The sequence below is a fragment of the Syngnathus leptorhynchus genome, chromosome 5, assembly GCF_054491065.1.
Source record: "Syngnathus leptorhynchus isolate UIUO chromosome 5, UIUO_Slep, whole genome shotgun sequence".
Taxonomy (NCBI): Eukaryota; Metazoa; Chordata; class Actinopteri; order Syngnathiformes; family Syngnathidae; genus Syngnathus; species Syngnathus leptorhynchus.
Genome location: NC_141199.1, coordinates 2,627,080 through 2,649,537, shown reverse-complemented (window position 1 = coordinate 2,649,537; position 22,458 = coordinate 2,627,080). Strand labels below are relative to the sequence as shown.

The 22,458-nt window shown below is 46.0% G+C and overlaps 1 protein-coding gene across 11 annotated transcripts in view; it reads left to right on the top strand.

Moving 5' to 3' along the window:
* The window catches only part of LOC147056235 (uncharacterized), a 114,055-nt gene that overhangs the window by 36,277 nt on the left and 55,320 nt on the right, over positions 1 to 22,458 (top strand). For 10 of the 11 annotated variants that reach the window (XM_085912556.1, XM_085912562.1, XM_085912563.1 and 7 more), the window contains 6 exons: positions 9,214 to 9,251; positions 9,352 to 9,398; positions 13,174 to 13,220; positions 13,615 to 13,731; positions 16,643 to 16,774; positions 17,231 to 17,272. In XM_085912556.1, the coding sequence (XP_085768682.1) occupies positions 9,214 to 9,251; positions 9,352 to 9,398; positions 13,174 to 13,220; positions 13,615 to 13,731; positions 16,643 to 16,774; positions 17,231 to 17,272 (423 nt within the window). Of the gene's footprint in view, positions 1 to 9,213; positions 9,252 to 9,351; positions 9,399 to 13,173; positions 13,221 to 13,614; positions 13,732 to 16,642; positions 16,775 to 17,230; positions 17,394 to 22,458 lie in introns of all 11 variants that reach the window. The other variant, XR_015066096.1, reaches the window with a different exon arrangement.

The window sequence follows — 22,458 nt, the reverse complement described above, 5'->3', positions numbered from 1 at the left end:
TCTAGGAGAGGGCTGCAAGACTCTTTCAACACCGTGACGTCAGTACACCAACGTTCATTAATGTAGAAACACAGTCCACCTCCCTTTGATTTTCCGGTGAGCTCCGATCGCTGCATTAGCCGAAACCCAGCTAACTCCACGGCGTGGTGGGGGGTGCGTTCGGTAAGCCACGTTTCAACGAAACACAGCGCGGCGGATCTGCTGAAGTCAGTGTTCCTCGACGTGAGGAGCAGCAGTCCGTCCATCTGCATTCGCCAGATGAATTGATGGTAGGGCAGAGCGGAACCCTTTCTGCTTCAGCTTAACGAGGGCTCCGGCTCGTTTTCCGCACCGTCGTCGCCGTGCTAGCTTTTATAGCATTGCCGCTCCAGCTAAAATCTCTGGCAAACAGTTTGAATCGAAGAGGACAGGAGAGAAAATACCATTAGAAGACTGTCCGATGTTTAACAGCGCTTCTCTGGTAAAAGTGATCCGGGATGGACAGCAGAGAACACAGAAAACACACAAAATAAGACAAAGAAGCAGAGAGCGACCCACGGCGGCTGCCGCACGCGGCGCCATCTTGGATGATGTTTATTTAACAAAACAAGAGTTCAAGTATGACCGGGCGTGCGTAAAAGCCCCATCCACCGTCCCCGGACAGCCACCCGGCCGAGCGCCGGCCCCCGACTTCCATCCACGGAGGTGAAAGAGAGATCCCGTCGAGAAGGACCAGACGTGCGTAAAAGCCATAATAGTTTTTCAAACCTTCTGTGTCACTGCAAATCATTAAATCCTTCAAACTCTTCATCCTCCGTGTCACTTACAAACAAAGCCGCTAATGATGCTGGTAAGTGGGCCCTTCGTCATCTTCATCATCCCGTGATCAAATCCTTTGGCCTTTATGTAAACAACCACTGCGCGGCATGGGTGACGTCACTTGCAGTTCAAATGACAGTAATCCCTTGCTACATCGCGGTTCGTTTATCGCGGTTTCACTACATCGCGGATTTTTGAATTTTGAAATTTTGGAAAAAAATCACATATAAGTCGCTCCTGAGTATAAGTCGCCCCCTCACCCAAACTCAAAGTCAAAGTCCGCTTTATTGTCAATTTCTTCACGTCAAGACACACGAAGAGATCAAACTTACGTTTCCCACCGTCCCACGGTGACTAGACACAGTACACAACACTTACAATCAAATAGCACAAAGAGTAAAAACGAACAGACAAGAGCAATGAATAAGTAAGAAGCAAATAACCCAAATAAATAAATAAATAATAAATAAATAAATAAATAGACAAATAAGAGCAGCAAAATGGAGCAAGTGTGCTAATAGCAGACAGCCAGACCATAGCGCAAAAGAACAGGACGTTACGCAGCCGAGGGTGGAGGGGGGAGGGAATTCAGGATCCTGACAGCTTGGAGTATGAAGCTGTTTTTGAGTCTGGTGGTGTGGGAGCGCAGGTATCTGTACCTCTTCCCAGAGGGCAGAAGTTCAAACAAAGAGTGAGCTATGAGAAAAACTGCGACTTATAGTCCGAAAATTACGGTATTTACTTCCTGTACATACCTCATTCATGTTATTATAAATACCCACATTGTACATACTGTAAATAAGATCTTTCACTTTTATTCTGAGACTTCCTTTATACTTTTTCTATTTTTGTAATGTTTTGCACCAGAAAGAGAGTAGCTCTCCAATTTTGTTGTACAATTAAGTTGTAAAATGACAATGAAGGGCATTCTATTCTATTCTAAAAAAAACATCTTCGTCTAAAGGCGTTCTTGGCTCTGGGCACGCAGTGCCAGCATACTGGCGAAGGAGAGCACTTTTCCTGTCCGGAACCAAGCTTTTATAGGCTTGCCAGCTTCTCCTGGCATTACCACATAGGAATATGTAGGTGAAAGGTCAGAATTCTTGCATTAGGTCATACTGGCATTACCTTACCGGAGAGGAATGCATGACGTCATTGGTATATATGGAATGTCTGGTATGCATGGCGTTCATGGTATGTGTAGAATGCTTAGTGGCCTTGTGGTATGAGTGTCCGCCCTGAGACTGGGAGGTTGTGGGTTCGATCCCCGGCTGAGTCATACCAAAGACTATTAAAAAAAAAAAAAAAAAAAAAAAAAAGGAACCTGATTTCTCCCTGCTTGACACTCAGCATTAAGTGTTGGATTGGGGATGCTGTAAAGCTGCCCCTTCGTGGGCCGCCTTGCATGTGGCAGTACTTGCACCTCCTGGGCAACGACTCTCTGAAGGCGAGAGCTTGACACCTAAAACAATCTTTGTGCTGGTAAGACTTGCAGAAATAACTGCTAGTCTACTCATCCGTCGGATCGACAGGAGATTCCATCGAAAATGCATGACATTATGTGTGGAATGCATGACCTCATCCTACTTCCTCTATGCCTGTTGGTTGCCTTGGCAACCTGGCTTAAAGCAGTAACCATTGCGTATGACTGTTCTCTACTACCGGATGCAGTTGTTTCCTATTGTGCTCGTTCGTTCAGCCGACTGCACCAGTATAGCAAACAACCTCTTGTGTCTCCCCACAACTCAATACGTTCATGTATAGATGGAACAACTTTAAATAAATGTTGGATATCGATTAAACATTGCAACATCAATAAGCATGTTTTCACAATAGTCAACTTCACAGATAATCCTTATTTGGCATAATAATGGGTTCTTCTAACTTCAACATATATGATATTGCTCAAGCTGTTACAGATTAAAATTATGGCAAAGCAAAACCATATTCCAAAGTTGTGTGTTGCTACGTGTTTGAACAGGTCGTGTCCTCTCAATTTAATTTAATTTATTATATTTGTTCGTTTCCATGAGGTCACCCCTATGTCAAGCTTTAAAACCATCTCCTGGTAAAATTGAAGAACTGCTACATGTTTTAGGATAGCCAATCTGCCTGGGCTAATACTCAATTATACACCATCTTGTACCACCATGCCACTTGACACTTGGAAGGGGGTTAATTGGGAGGAATCTCGATCTGAACCCGAGCTGTGTTCTATTATTGGATTTATGTGCTCGACACGGATTGTCAATAATGAACACAATGTTCAAACATAAGGGTGCCCATGTGTGCACTTGGCACCAGGGCACCCCAGGCCGCAGTGCGATGATCAACTTTGTAGTCGTGTCATTGGATTTGCGGCCTCGTGTTTTGGATACTCGAGTGAAGAGATGGGCGGAGCTGTCAACTGATCACCACCTGGACATTAAAGTCACTGGGACTACAATGCCTGCATCATCGCTGGACTCGTCTGCTACTCCTTCCCCGGACCAGCAGCGTCGGAAGCGGTGTGCGAGGAGGCAGAAGAGGGGGAAGCGCGGAGGTGTCCGGGCCAGGCTAGCGGCGTGCCCAACTCGCCCGGCCGTGCCTTCCATTCTTCTGGCGACTGTCCGATCGCTGGACACCGGACTCTGCTGTGCTACTGGAGCGGCTGGCGTGCTATCGAGCGGACCGGGCACTTATTACTTCTTCGTTGCTCTTGTCTGTTCGTTTTTACTCTTTGTGCTATTTGGTGCGAGTGTTGTGTACTGTCTAGTCACCGTGGGACGGTGGGGAACGTAATTTCGATCTCTTTGTGTGCCTGGCATGTGGAGAAATTGACAATAAAGCGGACTTTGACTTTGGTGGTGGCTTGGCTCTGATAGTGGGGAAGATGCCGGTCTGACCTGGCAGACCCAAACGTACTGTGAGGGTCTGCTGGGAATGTCTGCCAGAATCCCCTGTCAGGAAGACCTCCGGCAGAGCTTTTCCCACGTCCCGGAGAAGGTGGGAGACATTGGGTCCAAGTGGACCATGTTACGTGCCTCCATTGTTGAGGCAACCGACCGGAGCTATGGCCGTAAGGTGATCGGTGCCTGTTGTGGCGGTAATCCCCAAACCCGCTGGTGGACACCGGAAGTAAGAGATGGCGTCAAGCTGAGGAACAAGTCGTATCGGGTCGTTTTGGCCTGTGGGACTCCGGAGGCAGCTGACAGGACCGGATGTCCACGTGGAACGCAGCTTCGGCAGTTGCTGAGGCAAAAACCCGGGCGTGGGAGGAGTTTGGCAACGCCAGAGGCCATGGAGAATGACTTCCGAACGACTTCAAGGAAATGCACCATCAACACTGTTTACAGTGGAGATGGCGTGCTGCTGACCTCGACTCGTCGTGAGTCGGTGGGGAGAATACTTCGAAGAACTCAATTCAACCGACATGCCTTCCATTGTGGAACCAGGGCCTGGAGACTCTGAGGTGGACTCTCCAATCTCTGGGGTCGAAGTCACTAAGGCAGTTCAAAAACTCTTTGAGGGCAAGGCCCCAGAGGTGGATAAGATCCACCCGGAGTTCTTATAGGCTCTGGATGTTGTAGGGCTGTCCTGGCTGATACGCCTCTGCAACATTGCCTGGACATCGGGGACGGTGCCTCTGTAATAGCAGACTGGGGTGGTGGTTCCCTTCTTTAAGAAGGGGAATCGGAGGGTGTGTTTCAACTACAGAGGAATCCCACTCCTCAGCCTCCCTGATAAAGTTTATTCAGGGGTGCTGAAGAGGAGGATCTGTCGGGAGGTCAAACCTCGGATTCAGGAGGAGCAGTGTGGTTTTCATCCTGGCCGTGGAACAGTAGTCCAGCTCTATACCCTTGGCAGGCTCCTCGAGAGGGCATGGGAGTTCGCTCAACCAGTCCACGTGTTTTGTGGACTTGGAGAAGGCGTTCAACCGTGGATCTCGGGAAGTTCTGTGGAGGATGCTTCGGGAGTACGGGGTGCCGAGCCAACTGATAAGGGTGGTGCGGTCCCTGTATCATAGATGCCAGAGTTTGGTCCGCATTTCCGGCAGTAAGTTGGATTCCTTCCCAGTGAGGTTTAGACTCCGCCTAGGCTGCCCTTTGTCACTGATTCTGTTCACATTTTTTATGGACAGAATTTCTCGGTGCAGCCGGGCGTTGAGGGTGTCCGGTTTGGCGACCTCAGTATTGCGTCTCTGCTTTTTTCAAACGATGTTGGTGCTGTTGGCTTCTTCAAACCGTGATCTCCAGCTCTCACTGGAGCGTTTCGCAGTCAATTGTGAAGCGGTCGGGATGAGGGTCAGTACCTCCGAATCTGAGTCCATGGTCCTCGGTCGGAAAAGGGTGGAATGCTCTTTCCGGATCAGGGATGAGATCCTGCCCAAGTGGAGGAGTTCAAGTATCTTGGGTTCTTGTTCATGAGTGAGGGCAGGATGGAGTGTGAGATCGACAGGCGGATTTGAACAGTGTTGGCTGTAATCAGAATCAGCTTTATTGTTAAGTTTGTGCATGTCAAACAAGAAATTTGACCCCGGTTGATCTCAGTCTCTGCACAACATTTAAGTGACTAACAACATTCAGGTTACTAACAACATTGAAGTGGGAAGAACAGGATATTATTGCCCAGTGATGTCTCTGAGTCTCTGAGTGGTGTGAGTTTAGTGAGCGACAGATTGGGGAAAGAAGCTGTGTCTCTGTCTGCTGGTTTTGGCATACAGCGCTCTGTAACGCCTTCCGGAGTGGAGGAGTTCGAACAAACTTCGACTTGGGTGTGAAGGGTCTGCAGAGATGTTACTTGCAAGTTTCCTGGTCCTGAACAGGTACAAGTCTTGGATAGTTGGGAGGTTGGTCCCGATTACCTTTTCCGCACTCCTGATTGTCCGTTGCAGTCTGTGCTTGTCTTGTTTGGTGGCTGATTCAAACCAGACATGTACACAGTTATGTGTAATGTAAAATCAGACACACACACAGTCACCTCCGGGAACTGTACTCGGTCCTACCCTCTTCATTTTCTACATGCTACCCGTTGGCAATATAATCAGGAAGTTCGGCATCTCATATTGTTACGCGGACGACACCCAGCTATACCTCAAACTCAACCCCCCACCCTCTGCAACCCAGCCTCATCCATCCTCTCACTGTGTCTGGAGGAGATAAAGGCGTGGATGAATCTCAGCTTCCTACAAGTCAACAGCGATAAAACCCAAGTCATGTTATTTGGCACTCCCCATCAGATCCATACCTGCCCAATCACAAGCATCTCATTCGCCGGTCACACAATCCCCCTCTCAGCCACTGTCACCGACCTGGGTGTGATACTGGACTCTCAACTCAACCTAGAGTCACACATGAAACACATCTGTAAAACCTCCTTCTTCCACCTCAGGAACATTTCCAAACTCCGCCCCACACTTACCCTGACAGATGCTGAGAAACTTGTCCACGCCTTTGTCTCCTCCAGGCTAGACTACTGTAACGCACTCCTCATCGGGATCCCTAGCAAGAGCCTCCAGAGGCTCCAGTACATCCAAAACAGCGCTGCTAGGATCCTGACGAGGGTGCGGAAAAGCGACCAAATCACACCCATCCTCCGTTCTCTGCACTGGCTCCCCATCAAATTTCGAATAAATTAAAAGATTGCCCTCCTCACTCACCAGTGCATCCTCGGACATGCTCCCCCATACCTCAAAGAACTCCTTGCCCCCAAATCTGCCACCCGAAGCCTCCGCTCATCCAATTCTCACCTTCTCCACGTCCCCAACACCAAGCTGCGCACCATGGGCGACCGGGCCTTCTGCCATGCAGCCCCCACACTGTGGAACTCCCTCCCCGACCACCTAAGAGCACCCCAATCCACTGACTCTTTCAAAACCGGACTTAAAACTCACCTCTTTACTTTGGCATTTCTGTAATTCCTGTTTTTATATCCTGGTTGTCGTCCAGTTGTTTTATGCTTTTTATTCTTGTTTTTACTTGCCATGTAGCACTTTGAGATTCCTCCGAATATAAAGTGCGTTATAAATATAATTTATTATTATTATTATTATTAATGTGTACTCTGTACCGGTCCGCCGTGGTGAAGAAAGAGCTTAGCCAATAGACAAAGCTCTCCATTCACCGGACGATCTACGCTCCTACCCTCAGCTATGGTAACGAGCTGTGGGTCGTGACCAAAAGAATGAGATCCCGCATCTCATCAGGATGTCTCCTGGACGCCTCTCTGGGGAGGTCCCACCGGCAGGAGACCCCGTGGACGACCCAGGACGTGCTGGAAAGACTTTGTCTCTCAGCTGGCCTGAGGATGTCTTGGGATCCCCTGGGATGAGCTGGACAAAGTGGCTAGGGAAAGGGAAGTCTGGGAGTCCCTCCTAAAGCTGCTGCCCCTGTGAGCCGATCTCGGATAAACGGAAGAAGATGGATGGAGGGATGAACTTGCTCAACGCTGCCTCCCAGTTTTTGCAGAGCTGTGTTCGCCATCTGTTATCCATCACTCCCATGGCGCTCGCAACTTCACTTTGAACGCCCTGTTTACATCAATGTCCAGTTCCTTTGTTAGGCCTCATGGAATGATGGCAAACTCAGAGTTTGTTTGCAGCACTAGGTTTTTCACAGCGGTTATGGGTACACATGGAGTCAAAGCTCAACAAGGACGGTGACGCGTGGAAAAAACATTCGGTCACTTTTTGTAGACCTCACACAGCGACTCTCTCATTTTCTCCTCGTCCATTCAGCCCTTTTGATTTGCCGAGTCCACGTGGAGACATTTCTTTAGGCAGCGTCTTCCTCTTGAAAAGCACCATCGGTGGCAGTGTTTTTCCATTAGCATGGGAAGCTAGCCCCACAGTAACAGCAGTCTTCTCGTGCCCCATTGTGAGTATAGTTACCATGTTGGTCCCCTTCTTCTCGACAATAGTTCATCGGGATGGTGAAAGTGACAGACATTGGAACTCAGTGCACACATAAGCATTTTAAGGTGCCCCGCATCCCCTTTGGAGAAAATCTGAGACTTATAGGTGCGCCCTATGGTCGTGAAAATACGGTACTAATTTTAAGACTTTCATATCACTTAATAATGTTTTATCTTCTGAATAATTTAAATTATAACCCATCTGGTTAATATCACAGCCTTGCATTGAACCATTACAGTTGAGGCTTAGAACATAAGCTGTCTGTGAAGGTACAGCTATAGCAGTGGTTCTTAAACTCATTGGAGGTACCCAACCCCTCCAGCTTCATATGCGGTCTCTGTAGCCCCCATGGCAGTGACATTGACAGCGTTACCCACTGCATTACGGACCACATTAATTTCTGTGTGGAGACCACTGTACCCTCCAAATTGGTCCAGTATTTTCCCAACAACAAACCCTGGGTGTCCTCTGAGATAAAGGCTCTGCTTAACGAGAAGAAGAGAGCCTTTGGTTCGGGGGACGTGGTGGAGCTGCGTAGAGTCCAGAAAGAACTCCTGCTGAAGAGCAGGAAGGGGAAAGAGAACTACGGGAGGAAGCTAGAGAAGCAAATGGATCTTAACAATGCCAGGAACATCTGGAGGGGTCTGCAATCCATCTTGGGCCGTGGTAAAGTGGTTGATCGGAAACCAGCTGGTGGGGTCAAGGACTGGGCGGATGAACTCAATGTGTTCTTCAACAGATTTGATTCCGCCTCGCCTCCCCCCGCCCCTTCACCCCTCTCCTTCCGCAGGTCGTTCATTCCCACTGCTGTCAGACTCTACAACATGCTGATACAATTGTGTTTCGTCTCTACCGCTACTAGTGGCACTTGTCTTTGTCCTTGTCAGCTATTAATCCTTTTTTAAATTTGGTAATTGTATTCTTGGACTCTTGTACGCTGCTGTGACAAGTAAATTTCTTTGCTGTGGGATGAATAAAGTTCTATCATCATCATCACCGAACGCCTTTATAGTAAAAAAATGAAAATCATTCTTTTCAAATTCAAGACATAGATGTTTTTTTACTGGTGCACAAATTGAGCCGTGTATGAACATCACCTTGTTCAAAGAACAAAACCAACACAATGCATGAACTCACAACAAATGACATACCTGCAAATCAGCGTGACTTCTGCTGTTGACTTTGAGAGACCAGTTCAGATATTCGTCATCACGAATTTACATAAATAAATCAGGTGTGTTCGGACCGCCGGTCTCTCCGAACCCCTGAGTCCGACTCACCGAAGCCCTAGGGTTCGATCGAACCCAAGTCAAGAACCACTGCTTTAGAGCATAAAATATGGTCATTGATCAAAACCAGGACTATTTTATTTCACCGAAGTATGTGATTAAAAAAAATCACTGACTCCTTTTTATTAGTTAAATGTTGGGAACTGATTTTCAGAAACTTTCTTAAGGTAACATATTTATTAATGTCTGTGAAATGTACATTGCACTCAAAATTGTTATAATTCCCCTTTTTAGATACCAGAGCCAACAAATGATTCTTTCTGCCGTAACAGGTTTGTGTTTTTAAATGCCACATTCTCTTCCACATGTTACCATTGTTAAACTCACTATGGCTTTTCTGAATTTGTGTTTTTTTTGTTTGTTTGTTTACAGTAGACCTACTATGGACTCAGACAAGAACTCTCAGAAGAAAGACTCTGGTGAGAAATCAGATTTGTTTTTGGGGTTTTTTACTGTTGTGTAACGCAGTTCAGGTTGCGTCTAGGGCTGAATAATTTGAGCAGTTTCGAAGCACTATAATCATGGCAGATATCTTGATATAACAAGAGTATGGGTTCAATGAAAACTAAAATAAAACATGAAGTAACTATTGAATAAAATACTAGAAACCAGATGTTTTGTTCCTGCTAAGCTTTAACAATAAAACATTCTGCTGCAAATCTATTTAAAAATGGTGTGTGTGTGTGTGTGTGTGTGTGTGTGTGTGTGTGTGTGTGTGTGTGTGTGTGTGTGTGTGTGTGTGTGTGTGTGTGTGTGTGTGTGTGTGTGTGTGTGTGTGTGTGTGTGTGTGTGTCAAAGTCAAAGTCTGCTTTATTGTCAATTTCTTCACATGCCAAGACACACAAAGAGATCGAAATTGCGTTACCCACTATCCCACGGTGACAAGACATATTACAAAACATCCAATAAAACAACACAAAAAGTAAAAACAAGAAGGCACATACAATGAATAAACAAGAGTGATGCATAGATAATAATAATAAATAAATAAATAAACAAAAGGAGCAAAAATGGAGCAAGTGTGCATACAGCAGACAGTCAGAATATACGTAGCGCGAGAGTAGTGCAAGGCAGCCAACGTGGTCCAAAAGGTCAGGACGTTATGCAGTCGAGGTTGGAGAGAGGAGAGAGTTCAGGATCCTAACAGCCTGGAGTATGAAGCTGTTGGTGGGTCTCGTGGTGCGGGAGCGCAGGCTTCTGTACCTCTTCCCAGAAGGCAGCAGATCAAACAAAGTGTGAGCGGGATGACTCACATCACACACAATCGTGGTTGCCTTGCGGGTGAGATGGGAGGTCTAAATGTCCTTCAGCGAGGGGAGTGAAGCACCAATAATCCTACCAGCTGTGTTCTCTATGCGCTGCAGGGCCTTCATGTTGTATTCAGTGCAGCTACCACCCCACACAGCGATACAACTGGAGAGGACGCTCTTAATGGTGCCATGGTAGAATGTGGTCATGATGGCTGGTGGAGCACCTGCTCGCCTGAGTTTCCATACAGGCGGTGCTGAGCTTTCTTCGCCAGTGATGCAGTGTTGGTGGTCCAGGAGAGGTCTCCACTGATGTGCACCCCCAGGAATCTGGTGCTGCTCACTCTCTCCACCACAGCACCGTCGATGATCAGTGGCAGGTGTTGGGTGTGACCCTTCCGGAAGTCAACAACAATCTCCTTGGTCTTGCTGACGTTAAGCTGGAGGTTGTTGTCTCTGCACCACGTGGCTAGAAGGTCGACCTCCGACCTGTATTGAGTCTCGTCTTCCTTGGTGATGAGACCCACCAGAGTCGTGTCGTCAGCAAATTTTCACTGATACAAACATTTTAAACCAGCAGATAAAGTCAGATAAATGATAAGACACAGAACACTGACTTGCAAATGTTGGGGGTTTAGTTTACACAGAAGATGAATTCTTTGGTTTGTCTCTTAACAATTGTCTGTTTGCCTCAAGTTTGAGTCATGAATCAAATACAGTTCCCAGGCATTTATATTGATCCACAACTCAACATCTTGGTTGTGTATAATGGTGGCTTTTGTTCTGACTTTATTTTCCTGCAGTCAATGCCAATTTCTATAGTTTTGGCAACATTTAAGTCATTGCCACATCCAGAAGTTCTCCGACGACATGGCCATTGTTGGATATGTCTCGGAGGGGAACGATCTGGAATATAGGACGGTCATCAAGGACTTTGTCAGCTGGTGTGAGCTCAACCAGCTTCAGCTGATCACCAGCAAGACGAAGGAGTTGATTGTGAGCTTCGGGAGGACGGCACCCATATTCACGCCGGTGAACATCCAGGGATCGGACATTGAGGTAGTGGAGAACTACAAATTCCTGGGTGTTCACCTTAACAACAAACTGGACTGGACTGATCACACCCACGCCCTGTACAAAAAGGGCCAGAGTTGTCTCCACCTGCTGAGGAGACTGAGGTCCTTTGGTGTGTGCGGGGCTCTCCTCCGGACCTTCTATGACAGTGGTGGCCTCAGCCATCCTCTACGCTGTGGTCTGCTGGGGTGAAGGCAGTACTGACCAGGACAGGGGGGGGCGACTGAATAAGATAGTCAGTAGAGCGAGCTCTGTCCTGGGCAGTCCCCTGTACTCCATTGAGGTTGTGGGTGAGAGGAGGATGACAATTAAGCTTAAATCCATCATGGTCAACACCTCTCACCCCCTCCATGAGATTGTGCGGTCCCTGAGCAGCTTCTTTAGCACCAGACATTTGCACCCTCGGAGTAGGAAGGAACGGTTCCGCAGGTCCTTCATTCCCTCCCGCTGTCAGACTTTACAACATGCGTGGCATCTGATGAAATTAACGTGTTTCGTCTCTACTAGCGGCTCTTGTGTTTGTCCTTGTCTGTTATTTACCCTTTTTTGAAATTTCGGCACTTGTTTTATTCTTGCACTCGTATTATTCTTGCACTCATATGCACTGCTGTGACAAGTGAATTTCCCGCTGTGGGATGAATAAAGTTCAATCAATCAATCAATCAATCAATCAATCAATCAATCAATCAATCAAGAAGGTTATCAGCGCACCAGTTAAAAAAAAGTCAGGTTAGACTCAGAGACATTAGGAAGTGTTAATGGTGATTGTCATCAGAACTTTATTCTGATAAAGTTATAAATCAGCATGATGATGATAACATCCAGGCAGTAATGTTATTACTATTACTTACCAGTAAGCTGCTCTCTGCAACTGTTTTTGTACAAGATAAAAATAAATATTTAAAGGACACGTATCATGGAAAATCGACTTTTTGCTTTTAAAATCAGCGTACGTCGTAGCTTGACAGTGCTTGTTCACAAGACGTTCATAAATATTGTGAGGGGATTCATTTTATTACGTGTCATGTATGGTTGTATGGACAAGTCTGTCGTTGATATCTTAATCAATCAAAAAGTTTGCGGCGCAAGTAAACGCTACCTCGTTTAAATAAAGGGAAAAAAAGTAAACGCTACCTCGGCTAAAGAAAGGGAGGCGCACGTCTTGCGGTCTGAGCAGTGTGAAGTATTTCATTTGCATTTAAAGAGACCACACCAAAATGGCTTGCTCTGACCCGCACCTAAAAACAAGTCGAGAAGAGGGACCTGTGATGGTATCAAAATAAGGAATTCAGACAAAAGCATTGTTGTTCCACTTTATATAGACCACAACTAAGTGAGTAAAACGTAAACCAGCAGAATTTATTACCGTGATATTTGGGGTTTAAAGGACACAGCCCAGGGTGAAACTGAGGAAAAATCAACACATGGTTGGCAAACTGTAAAGGGGTCAAGTTTGTCATTTGTAAAGGAGTCAATCTACTGTAAAACATGCAAGATAGTGGCCCTTGAGGATCGAAGTTTGACATCACTGGCTTAGAGTCAGCAGTGACAAGCAAGGAGGTTGTCAGTTATCCTAAAATGTTTGGACTATTCAAGGAACCTGATCAGGCACAATCTGAGAGAAGCCTTGTTACCATAAGGATAATATGCAAAGTTGATACTGAGTGGCCAGAGTTGTTCCAACCACATCGTGCTAACCACTGCCTTGTTTTGCTTCTGACCATGCCCGTTTGTAACACTTTATTACATTTTAATTGGAAAAGCCTTGTAAAGTAAAATGAGTTTTTGGCACATAAACTTGCATGAATGGATTTGATTCCAGAATTTTAACAGTATTGATTATATGCTCTCGCTTTGGTCTTGTTTGTTTTAGACCTCTCTACTGAGGTGAGTGAGGCTCCCATGAACACTTCTGCCAAGGTAAATGCATACATAAAATTGTGATTAAGTGCTGAATGTTCTCTAATCATTTTAATGTTTATACATTTAATGTATTTTAAACGTGTGCTACAGTCTCTCACAGCTGGGATATCTTGGTTGCATGTCGTTTGTAGAATTTTGAAGGAGTGAGACTCCATTATAGGTTTAATTCTGTTGTGTAACGTGAAAAAATTCAATAGCTATGAATATTTTTGTAATGTGAATGAATTAATATCAATGTTACCTGATCATTCAACTTGGTTTGGGTATCTTCTGATGATGAAATTAGTGGAATGTTGTCCATCGCCTTTATCCTCATTGGTCATGTCTGTTAGATTATCTTGAGTAAAACTATTTGTATGCTTACTAATTTTATTTTTGTAATCCATATAAGGGCTTGGTGTTGATCACAGAAATTCCTGGTGGTGACTGGTCAGCGAGTGATGTCCTTAACCTCATCAAGCCTTTTGGGAATCTTACTGACATTATCTCTGCTCCATCAGTTGGAAAGGTATCAGTTACCGACTTGACACTGTCACTTTGGCCTTGTTGAATGGTAATTTTTTCTCCTGTGCATCATATACAAGATGTTTAGTCAGGATTTACTCAATTTGTTGAGAATATTTCCCAATTTTGCCTTATAAAATATTGTGGGCAGGGTATTATACATGGATACAGGATGATGTTGTCGGACGGACAGACGGACGAACGGCCGGCACCCACACTTTATAGAGCTCCGGGAGGAAATTCGGTTGCCAGTGCAGCATGCACACCCAAGAGTTGGCACACGAGATTAAAGAACAGATATGCAGTAGTTACATAACATGTAAAAACATGCAAACTATTATGGCTCGATCAATAAATAAATAAATAAATAAATAAATAAACAAATAGACAATATAAACATCAGACGCGACAAAAATGACAAACAAAATAAAAAAAGGAGAAATCCTCCACTACTCCTACGCTTGGTGACAGTGTCCAATGGGTGGACGGGGTTATCCTTGGACAGCAGCCTGGCCAACACCTGGTGTTTTGCCAAAGACTTCAGACCAAGCAACGCTGTGCCCACAACATAACCCGCCATCTTCACCAGTTTGTCCAGGCGGGAGGCATCCCCCTTCTTTATGGTGCCCCCCCCCCGAGCTCGCCACCACAAAAAAGAGGGCACTCGCCACAACAGAATGATAAAACATCCGCAGCATCACATTTCAGACAATCAAAGGATGCGAGCCGCCTGAGGAAGTACAATACATTGTCCTTTTTTGCGCAAAGCATCCACGTGGGCAGACCAGTCGAGTTTGCAGCACGCCAAGATATTTACAGGTCTGCACTCCACACAGTCTCCATTGATGGTCACTGGCTCAGGAGTAGGCCTAAGCCTCTTGACGTCAACCACCAATTCCCTGGACTTAGTAGTGTTCAGGTGAAGGTGGTTGGAGTCACACCAACTTGCGAAGTGCAGGCTCCTGTACTCCCCCAGTTCATCTCTAATACAGCCAACAATTGCGGTGTCGTCCCTAAACTTCTGCACATGGCAAAACGCTTTTCCCTGCGGTCCTCTCACGCTGCTCCTCACCGTGCCTCCCATGCACACATACTGAGGTCTGCCCATCACCTACCCACCCTGCTTTGGGCCGCAGCCTCATCCCGTCTCACACCTCTTTCATGCTGTTCTTCTGCAGCTTCTGCTCCAACATCTTCCGATAAAGTAATCTCGCCATCTTGAGCTTGGCCCTGAGCTCCCTCTGCACTTGCTTTAGCTCCTTCTTATCACAGTCCTTGAAGGCCGGCTTCTTGCGATTCAGAAGGCCCTTGATCCTACTTATAACTCAAGGCTTGTTGTTGGCATAGCAGTTTACTGTTCTTACTGGAACACAAGATGGCGGCAGGAAAAAAAAAATCTCATTTTATTGACGTTTACATGTACCTTTAGGTTGTGAAAATGTTGTTCTTGGATTCCAATATATTTGTCAATTCATTTTCATTTATAAATCATTAGTCTTTCAAATCAGACTAGGTGCAGTATTTTTGTCTGTGTAAGCTTGAGTTGCTAAATTACACATTGTCAGAACGTTTTGCCTTCCATGTCTTCTGTGTCCAGCCTAGCTCTTATGTTACATAAAGGATCTTACCTAGCAACAGCCTGAAAAGACAGCTAGCAGGGGGGAAAGTCCCCACCGGGCCTGCTATGGGTTAGCTACCTATGGTACGGGGAACCTGGCACTAGTAGTGTACAGGTCCCACCCATTTACTGTCTACAATGTCTGTACCATGGCACACCGTATACTCAGGAGCGATTTATATATGACATTTTTGACAAATTTTCAAAATTCAAAAATCCGCGATGTAGTGAAACCGCAATAAACGAACCGCGATGTAGCAAGGGATTACTGTAATTTGAACTGCAAGTGACGTCAACGGCGCGGCGCGGCGGTTGTTAACATAAAGAACAAAGGATTCGATCACGGGATGACGAAGATGACGAAGGGCCCCACGTTTGAAGGATTTAATGATTTGGAGTGAGTGACACAAGGTTTGAAAAACTTATTTATGTTATAGTTATTTGATATATTTTATTTTGTGAAGCAACTTGTATATGTTTTTATCGTTACAGTTCAGTAGTTGTTGGCTCGTTGAACTCTTGTTTTGTTAAATAAAGAGCCGTTTATCAAACCCACGTCTTTCCTGGTACTTTAACGCTACAATATAGTTATATACTAGATCTGTACGGCGCACGCGTGGCGTTGTTGACATAAAGGCTGAGGAATTTGATCGATGGATTTAATGATTTGGAGTGACACAGATGATTTGATAATATTGTTGTTATAGTTATTTGAAATATACTTTATATATCGTTTTATGGGTTTGTGAAATAATTTGAAATGCAGCTCACGATGAGTCTGATGTCAGCGGCGCATATGCGGCGCATACGCGGTGCATACGCGGCACATATGCGGCATTGTTTACATAAAGGACGATCGATGGATTTAATGAATTGGAGTGACACAGATGGTTTCATAAACGTGTTATTTATTCAATAGTTATTCGAATAACTCTGAATGTTACGTCAGGCCTGTTCTCAGCTCCTCGTTTGTGTATATGTCACGTTAGCATACCATATCGTTTAGCCTGTTGTTGCTGGTTCATGTCTGTTCTTGGTGTTGGATTTTGACAAATTTGCCCCAAAAGTGTGATTTATACTCCGGTGCGACTTGTATTTGTTTTTTTTCACTTTCTTGTGGATTTTATGGCTGGTGCGACTTATACTCCGAGCGACTTTCAGTCTAAAAAATACGGTAGTTTGATTTGGCCAAGAAGTCTGGAAATTAGGTTTTGGGAAAAGAATGGGATTTTGAATGTGTAGAAAGCCTCTCTGTTCATGTTATATGAAACATTAATTGCATGTCCTTTTCTGTCAGGCTCTTGTGTCTCTGCCAGACTTGAAGACTGCACAAGAGGTTGTTAAAGTTCACGCCTCCAATCCTGCAAAGATTAAAGACAGTGAAGTGAAGATGTTCAATATCGAAGAGCTTGTTTGCATTGACACCCCAGTAAGGCTTTTATCATTTTTCCAGTTTTGTTGTTAAACAGATCTCCTGTTTTCTACAGTTGCAGGATGACCTATATTAGCAAATGTGTACAACGCTTCAAAGATTAGATTGCCCAGATGGTTCTTTGATAGTCAAAATCCTGAGCGTATCTTGAATAAAGCAGTGCACTATTCTGATTCATATTTATTTAGTATTTGTCTTTCTGTATTTTCTCTCTGTCCTTTCTTTCTTTCTTTCTTTCTTTCTTTCTTTCTTTCTTTCAAATTTGACAAGCAATGTATTATTTTTCTTTAACTTCAACTTTAACAATTCTATTTCACAATTTTTGAAACAAGTTAAATTATAGTAACATTACACATGTTTAAACTTGACTTGGCTATGACAAAAGTGTTATGAGCCCTATTTAATATGTATCCTGTTCATACAATGACGGATTAACCTGATATTTTTGCATAGGTGGCTCTCTACAATCTACTGATGCAGTCATTTGACCCATTGGTAAGTTATTATCCTCACTCACAGGATTAACTGCTGTATCCAACAGGAAAATACCATTATTAATTGGCCCTAGTACAGGATATGCCCTTCCATCCCGGAACCCGTTTAATGGATATTTTGGGTAATATTCTATTTCAATTTTATTCTTTTTTGGGGGTATAATGATTGCACAGCTAGGCAGTGGCACAGTAGTTTTGTATAACCCTATACATTTTAAAAATTACAAAAAAACAATACTGTTAGCCTCATAAGGCTTATTAGATTCTAATATTATAATGACAAAAATATTGTGGTATTGAATATTTTTTTACAACAAAATCATGTTTAGTTTAAATGAAAAAAAAAATCCAGTTTTAATTCTTAGTCAGTGTACTATCACTGAGTTGTTTTCTTAAAACAGACTCTACTCACGTTATCCTTAAGTTTTACTATTTTAATCTTGCCCCATTTATTAAGGCCCCAGCAGCAAATGCTGCAAGGCCTCGTGTTTGTGGAGGAATGAATTTCTTCTCCTGTTGCATTTTTGAGACCCTATACATCAACAGAATCTCACCAAGATTACCACGCATATGCCTGGCGAAAAATTTGATATTTGAATGCTGCAATACGTGAGAGTCTATAGTGTTCCCTTCATGGTCCCAGAACGCTTCACCTATGGCAATGAAAATTGGAAGGCATGTGAGCACCTCAAGATGTACAAAAAAGGCTCTGGTAAATCTTAGTAATATCCATCTATCCATGCAATCTACCTCTTCTCCCGGATCGGGTCGCTGAGGCAGCAGCTTCAGAAGATGCATTCCATCTCCCCAGCCACTTCTTCCAGCTCTTCCGGAGTGATCCGAGGCGCTCCCAGGCCAGCTTAGAGACAGTCTCTGCAGCGTGTCATGTCCTCCTTCCAGTGGGACATGCCTAGAACACCTCACCAGGAAGTTGTCCAGAAGGCATCTTAATCAAATACCCGAGCCACCAACTCCGGCTCTTCTCAACGCTGATGAGCAGTCCCTCTCGGATGACAGCTTCTCACCCTATCCCTTAGGTGGAGCCCAGACAATATGCGCTAACTTATTTTGGCAGCTCGTATCCAGGATCTTGTTCTTTTGGTCACGACGCACAGCTCGTCACCATAGGTGAGGGTAGAAACATAGATTGACAGGTATATTGAGAGCTTTACCTTAGGGCTCAGGTCTTTCACGGCAGACCAGTACAGAGTCTGCATCACAGCAGATGCTACACTGATACTCCTGTCAATCTCCTGCTTTATCCTGCCTCCACTCATGAATGATAGTTGAATTCCTCCACTTGGGGCAGTATTTCATTCCACCACTTCACAACCAGCTGCAAACTTCTGCAGTGAGTGTTGAGATCACAACTTGAAGAAGCCAACAGTACCACATCTTCTGCAAAACCGGACCTCATCTACGTCTAGAAATTCTGTCCATAAAGGTTATGAACCGAGTATGTGACAAAGGGCAGCCATGGCAGACACCAGCCCTTACTGAAATCGAATCCGATGAGTGCTGTCTTTGCGGACCAAACTGACATAAATTGTATAAGGACCAAACTGCCCTTATCAGGGGGTTCGGTACACCAAATTCCCAAAGCACCCCCCACAGAACTCCCCAAGGTACACACTTGAACACCTCTAAGTGCTGTAAATTCAAGATTCAAGAAGAATTTATTCGCCATGTTTGAGCGTGCCAAACAAGGAATTAGACTTCGTTACATCACAGTCTCTGTTCAACATTTAGGTGACTAACAACAGCCATCCCCTGGTCTTAAACTCCCATGAGGGCGAGGAAAAACTTAAATCTCCGACTAGGGGAAGTGAGAAACCTTGAGAAGAGACCACAGATGGGAGGGTCCCTCTTCCAGGATGACCAGGCTGCAATGGATGCAGAGAAGACACATAGTGCAAGCAGTGTAGACAATCCAAAAGGGTGTTGAGGGCAGGATGTTATTGCACAGCAATGACTCTGAGACTCTAAGAGTGGTAAATTCATCAGAGCAACAACCTGGGGGAAGAGGCTGTCTCTGTGTCTGCTGGTTTTGGCGTACAGAGCTCTATAACGCCGTCCGGAGGGGAGTAGTTCAAACAGACTGTAACTTGGGTGAGAAGGGTCCGTAGAGATGTTGCTTGCGCGTTTCCTGGTCCTGGACAGGTACAAGTCTTGGATAGATGGGAGGTTGATTCCAATGATCTTTTCTGCAGTCCTGATTGTCCGTTGCAGTCTGAGCTTGTCTTGTTTGGAGGCCGATCCAAACCAGACAGTGATGGAGGTGCAGAGGAAAGACTGGATGATGGCGGTGTAGAAGGTTTTCAGCAGCTCCTGCGGCAGGTTGAACTTCTTGGCAGTCTCAGGAAGTACAGCCTCTGCTGGGCCTTCTTCCGGACAGAGTCTATGTGGCCAGTCCATTTCAGGTCCCGTGAGATTGTGGTACCCAGGAACTTGAAGGTGTCTGAGGAGAGTATGGTATTACTGCGGATAGTGAGGGGTGAAAGTGGTGAAGGATCTCGCCTGAAATCCACTGTCATCTCCACGGTCTTGAGCGGGTTCAGCTCCAGGTGATTTTGGCTGCACCAGTGGACCAGCCGCTCCACCTCCTGTCTGTACGCAGTCTCATCACCGTCCCGGATCAGTCCGATGAGAGTCGTGTCGTCTGCATACTTCAGGAGCTTCACAGGAGAGTCACCTGAGGAGAAATCGTTGGTGTAGAGAGAGAAGAGCAGTGGGGAGAGGACACACCCCTGGGGGGCGCCAGTACTGGTGGTCCTGGAACCAGATGTGATGCTCCCCAGCCTCACACGCTGTCTCCTGTTGGTCAGGAAGCTGGTGATCCAATGACAGGTGGAGGCAGGCACCGCGAGCTGGATGAGCTTCTGTTGGAGGATGTCAGGAGCGATGGTGTTGAACGCCGAGCTGAAATCCACAAACAGGATCCTGGCGTACGTTCCTGGGGTGTCCAGGTGGTGCAGGATGTAGTGCAGTCCCATGTTGACCACATCATCCACCGACCTGTTTGCCCGATAGGCTAACTGGAGGGGGTCAAGCAGGGGACCCGTGACATGCTTCAGGTGGTTCAGCACTAACCTCTCGAAAGATTTCATGCCCACAGATGTCAGAGCGACAGGTCTGTAGTCATTCAATCCTGTGATGGTGGGCTTCTTGGCCACTGGAACGATGGTGGAGCTTTTGAAGCACGAGGGCACCTCACACAGCTCCAGGGAGCGGTTGAAGATCCGTGCAAAGGTGGGCGCCAGCTGCTCAGCACAGACTTTCAAGCAGGAGGGTGACACGCCGTCTGGGCCCGGTGCCTTCCTGATCTTTTGTCTCCGGAACACCTGGCGCACTTCCTCCTCACGGATCTGGAGTGCGGGCACGGCCTCTGCAAGAGAAAGATTAGGTGATTAGGTGACGGAGGTGTGGACAGAGCGGTTGTGAGGGAAGTATGTTGATTGTGCTGTAGGAGGTTCTGTTGTGTGGGAGGACCGATCAAACCTGCAGTAGAACCTGTTCAGCTGGTTAGCAAGCCTTGGGCTCTCCACAGGACGGGGGGTTCGTTTCTTGAAGCCCGTGATGCTCTGCAGACCTTTCCACACTGTTGAGGGATCAGGATTGGTAGAGAGGTGTCTCTCCAGGCTGTACCCGTAACAGCTCCTGGCTTTCCTGACCTCTCGGTTCAGTGTTTTTCTGGTCTGCTTGAACAGGTCCCGGTCGCCACTCCTGTAGGCCTCCTCCTTGGCTTTGCGCAGCCTCCTGAGGTTTGGTGTAAACCAAGGTTTGTCGTTGTTGAACGTGCAGAAGGTCTTAGTCTGCACACACAGGTCCTCACAAAAACAGATGCATGATGTAACAGTGTCAGTGAGTTCATGCAGGTCTGAGGTTGCAGCTTCGAAAACTCCCCAATCTGTGCAGTCAAAGCAGGCTTGGAGGTCCTGCCTTGACTCCACTGTCCACATCCTCACAGTCCTCACTACAGGCTTAGAAGTTTTTAGTTTCTGCCTGTAGGCTGGGACCAGATGAACTAGACAGTGGTCCGAGAGTCCTAAAGCTGCACGAGCTACAGAGTGGTATGCATCCTTAATTACGGTGTAGCAGTGGTCCAGTGTCTGTGCCCCTCTGGTGGGACACGTAATGTGCTGTTTGTGTCTGGGGAGTTCCTGTGCGACGTTCGCCCTGTTGAGATCACCCAAAACAATGATTAGTGAATTTGGTAGAAGTTTCTCCATGTCTGTCACCTGGTCGGCCAGCATCTGCGTGGCTTCACTCGCACGCGCGTGTGGTGGAATGTAAACAGCCGCCATGACGATCGAGGAGAACTCCCGTGGTTAATAGAACGGTCGGCAGGTTATGAAGAGTGTTTCTAGGAGAGGGCTGCAAGACTCTTTCAACAGAGTGACGTCAGTACACCAACGTTCATTAATGTAGAAACACAGTCCACCTCCCTTTGATTTTCCGGTGAGCTCCGCGCTGCCATCTACCCGCATTAGCCGAAACCCAGCTAACTCCACGACGTGGTGGTGGGTGTGTTCGGTAAGCCACATTTCAACGAAACACAGCGCGGCGGATCTGCTGAAGTCAGAGTTCCTCGACGTGAGGAGCAGCAGTTTTGTCCGTTTTGTTCGCCAGGGAGCGAACATTCGCCAGATGAATTGATGGTAGGGCAGAGCGGAACCCTTTCTGCCTCAGCTTAACGAGGGCTCCGGCTCGTTTTCCGTGCCGTCGTCGGCGTGCTAGCTTGTATAGCATCGCCGCTCCAGCTAAAATCTGTGGCAAACAGTTTGAATCGGAGAGGACAGGAGAGAAAATACCAGAAGAAGATTGTCCGATGTTTAACAACGCTTCTCTGGTAAAAGTGATCCGGGACGGACAGCAGAGAACACCGAAAACACACAAAATGAGACAAAGAAGCAGAGAGCGACCCACGGAGGCTGCCGTACGCGGCGCCATCTTAGATATATACTGTATTTTCCGGACTATAAGTCGCAGTTTTTTTTCCATAGTTATGCCAGGGCGACTTATACTCAGGATCGATTTATGTGAAATTATTAACACATTATTACTTGATAATTAACACATTTCTTACGAGTATATCACTTCACATGTTATTTTAACACTTAACCGCATGAGGGCGCTCTAGGCCTGTGGAATAATTGGAACTGCAACTGACGATGAGTCTGATGGCAG